Source organism: Hyaena hyaena, unplaced genomic scaffold, assembly GCF_003009895.1.
Source record: "Hyaena hyaena isolate Hyena2069 unplaced genomic scaffold, ASM300989v1 scaffold_823, whole genome shotgun sequence".
NCBI classification, from domain to species: Eukaryota; Metazoa; Chordata; class Mammalia; order Carnivora; family Hyaenidae; genus Hyaena; species Hyaena hyaena.
Genome location: NW_024081456.1, coordinates 462713 through 466068, shown reverse-complemented (window position 1 = coordinate 466068; position 3356 = coordinate 462713). Strand labels below are relative to the sequence as shown.

At 71.2% G+C, this 3356-nt stretch overlaps 1 protein-coding gene across 2 annotated transcripts; it reads right to left on the bottom strand.

Annotated features, from left to right (window-relative positions):
* Positions 1-249: 249 nt before the first annotated feature.
* Positions 250-3098, bottom strand: TMEM250 (transmembrane protein 250). 2 transcript variants are annotated; one of them, XM_039219672.1, is made up of 2 exons: positions 3028-3098; positions 250-1746 (listed from the first exon to the last, which is right to left on the bottom strand). In XM_039219672.1, exon 2 carries the CDS (start codon positions 1694-1696, stop codon positions 1208-1210), a length of 489 nt encoding a protein of 162 aa, XP_039075603.1. In that variant the 5' UTR covers positions 1697-1746; positions 3028-3098; the 3' UTR covers positions 250-1207. The 2 variants fall into 2 exon arrangements, with proteins under 2 accessions (XP_039075603.1, XP_039075601.1); XM_039219670.1 differs by lacking the exon at positions 3028-3098 and adding an exon at positions 2657-2989.
* Positions 3099-3356: the final 258 nt, after the last annotated feature.

Below are 3356 nucleotides of genomic sequence, written 5' to 3'. Positions count from 1 at the left end.
GTCCCCACGCGATTATTCAAGGTGCCCTCTGCTTGCCGAGCGGCCCACAGGGACGCCTGAGCCACCAGGCCATCCTGTCCTCCTCTGACAGAGAAGGCCAAAGCCAGGGCTCTGGGCAACACGCGGGCCCCCGCTGGCCCACCAGCCCTTTGCTCTCTCCTGCTCCACATGCATCTCTGCTTCTCACTCCACAGCTGCTCCAGCAGCCACCAGGGCAGGGGCACGGGGCGGCCGTCCCTGGCCCTGGGGCACACGCGCAACTCTATGAGGTGCTTTTTAAACAGAAGCTGGGCTCGTGCGTCTGCGGTGCACACTCAGGCCTCTGACGTCAGCTCCAAACACTGCATTTCACTTCCAGCCACCCCTCCAGAAGCCCTCCCCACAAGAAGCGGGGCCAGAGCCCCTCCCCCCAGCAGGCAAGGAGTTAAGCTGCCTCATCAGAAATCCGCACTTGAAGAGACTATGGCATCCAAGTTGACATCGTCAACAACCCTGCCCACGAGGAAAACGGGCCGGCCCCAGACTGGCACTGCCCGGGGCCGGTCCCAGATCTAGGGAGCTGCCAAGGCTGACTGCGGCCCCCACCGGACTGCATCTAGGCAAACCACCCAGACCCGGGAACCCGGCCTGGGACTCAGCACTCCCTGCACCTCTCAGGGTGACAGATGGGGAGTGTGCGAGCTGTGCCTGGATCCGGTGGCCCAGGGCAGAGCGAGCAGCCCCGTGGCAGTGGGGTACAACAGCTTGCTGAGCCCGACGCCTCCCTACGGCAGGGCAGGGGCTGGGGATTCACGGGAAAGGGCGGCGTGGCCGGCCAGGAGGCGCTTGCACACCACGGCCGACGCCTGTGTGCCGGACAGGAAACAGGGACACGCGGGCTCTCCAAGGACAGCTGGGCCCGGCGGGCCGCCCTGGCAAAGCGGGGCTGGAAGCACAGGCTGGAGGCCACGAGGCGCCGTACCTCCGTGAGCGCACCAAGAGGGTCAGAGCAGAAAACTAGCAGCAGCGGGGGACCAGCGGCCCCTTCAGGCAGCAGCCTCAGCCCCCCTCCCCCATGTGCTGGGGGGTGGACGTGGTGGCAGAGCCCACCTGTGAGACAGGTCGGGGAGAACAGGACCCTGGCCTACGCCATTGGGAGGGACGGGCCACGCACGCAGCCACCACCACGGGAGGGGTAAACCCCAGAGCCGAGGCCCGCCGGTGCCCCTCACATGTCCACGAAGACCATGAAGCACCAGCCCAGGCCCCCAACCAGCAGCACGGTGACTCGGATCCCATAGATGAGCAGCTCGTTCAGGAGGCGGAAGTCCACCCGCCGGCGGCCCAGCAGCAGCAGCAGCACCGACAGCTTGAGCTGGAAGCGCAGCAGGACGCGCACGCCCAGGTACTGCAGGCAGAAGAGGGCGGCCAGCGCGCCCCACAGCGTGGCCGTGAACAGGCTGCAGCTAAAGTAGAGCAGGAAGCGGATGAAGCCGTAGAGCCAGCGCGCCCGGATGTAGACATCGAAGTTGTTGTACTTAGTGCGCGCCAGGCGGGAGGCGCGGGCCGGCCCGCAGGCCGCGTGCAGGCAGGTGGTGTGCGGGCCGTGGAAGGAGCGCACCCGCCGCGGGATGGGCATGACCGGCATTGGGGCCCGGGCGCTGGTGCTAGCTCGTGGCGGCGGTGGTGTCCAGGCAGTGGTCAGCATAGGCGTCATGGGCACCTAGGCCTGGAAGCCAGCAGCTGAGCCCTGGAGGAGGCGGTGGCCTGCAGGAAAGCGACAAAGAGGAGCCGGGTAAGCCCCGGGACGACGGGAGCAGGTGCATCCGTTCTGGGAAGTCAGCCAGCCCTGGGGCCTCAGCGAAACTGGGTCTAGGTCAGGGGGATCTGCTCCCGGGGGGCTGCTCTTTCCACAGGCGCGCCCGTGAGGGGACGCTTCGCTGGGACGCAGACGTGGACGAGTTGGCTTCAGCAACTTGACACGCCAAGTGCTGCGGACCTGACAGCGGGGTGCGGGGCTCCGGGGTCACCTGCCGGGCCTGGACCCTGGCGCCGTCACCCACTGGGAGTTAAGCTGGAGCCGTTTCCGTCACCCTCCCATCCCTGCTCCGCGAAGCCGGGCTGCCGCAGCGCTGCGCTCCCCCGGGGACGCTGGAGGCCGTGCCCGGCAGGCAGAGGACAGCCGGCTGCCGGTGGTGTCGTCACAGGCCCACAGGCTGGGCGCAAGGAAAGGAGAAATACCCAGTGGCTCTCCAGTAACTGCCACTCACGGGTCGCCCAAATAACTTGTGGATGGAAAAACATGCAAGTACAGGGTGTGTGATACCGGGGCGGCCAGACTGGTTACGAGCTCAGGAGACACATCACGCGGGCGGCCTGCCGCGGGGACCCGGGGGCGGCGCCGAGGGCCGCGGCGGCGGCGGCCGGGCGCGTCCAGCCCTTCCCGCAGGCTTGGCCAGAACCGGGTCCTGCACCCCCGGGGCGGCTCGCCTCGGCCCGACCTCGTCCGCAGGGCCCCCGCCCGCTCCCTGCTCGTGGCGGCGACGCGCCCGCCGCCGCCCCCACGCACGGTCCTCCAGCGTCGGCGCCGCGGGCTTCCGGGGCCGGGCGAGCACCGGCGGGGACCCGGCACGCGGCGGCCGCCCGCCACCCCCGGGCAGGCCCGCCCGCCGCTCACCAGGTGCCCTCTCCGCGCCGGCGTCGGGGGAGGCCGGCGGTGCGGGCGGCCGGGCCTGCGGACCCCCCCGGCACGCGGGGCTCCAGGAGCAGGGCGGCCGCATGGTGCCGACGGCGCGGCGACTGCGGGTCCCGGCCGCTCACGCGCCCCGGTCCGAGGGCGCCCCGGAGGGCCCGGGGTTCGCGCGCCCGGCGGCCGGCAGCGTTTGGCCCAGCGTGGGCGCCGTAGCGCCGTCCCTCCGCGGCCACCGTAGGACTTCCTCCCACCCCTCCGCCCGTGCCGACACCGAAAGCGCCTCCCTTCCCCCTGCTCGGGGCCGATTGTGAGCGGCCGGAACGCGGCACTTCTCCAGGGCGTGCGTGCTTACGTGCCTGCGTGCGCGCGCGGCCCTTAACGTTGCCGTCCGACCCCTCGCACCGCGTACGCCGCCGGCGGCGCGGTCTGTCTTGCGCAGCCGCAGATCACGGGCTTGCGCGTGCGGACCGTAGGCAGCTCCTCCGCGCACGCGCCGCGGCGCCCGAGGCGGCTGGCTGTGCGCAGGCGCGCGCCCGCGAGCGCTGGGTTGAGAGCGGGGCGCTGCTCCAGTCGCCGCGGAGGGTCCGCCCTGGTCGCCGAGTGGCCGCGGCCGAACGTGTGTGCGACCCGCAGGGCTGCTCCCTGGCGGGGGGCCGGGGAGGGTGGGCTGGCCGACTCCAGCCGC

Coding starts and splice junctions, on each gene's coding strand:
- TMEM250 (XM_039219672.1), bottom strand. CDS start 1,696: ATGACGCCTATGCTGACCACTGCCTGGACACCACCGCCGCCACGAGCT.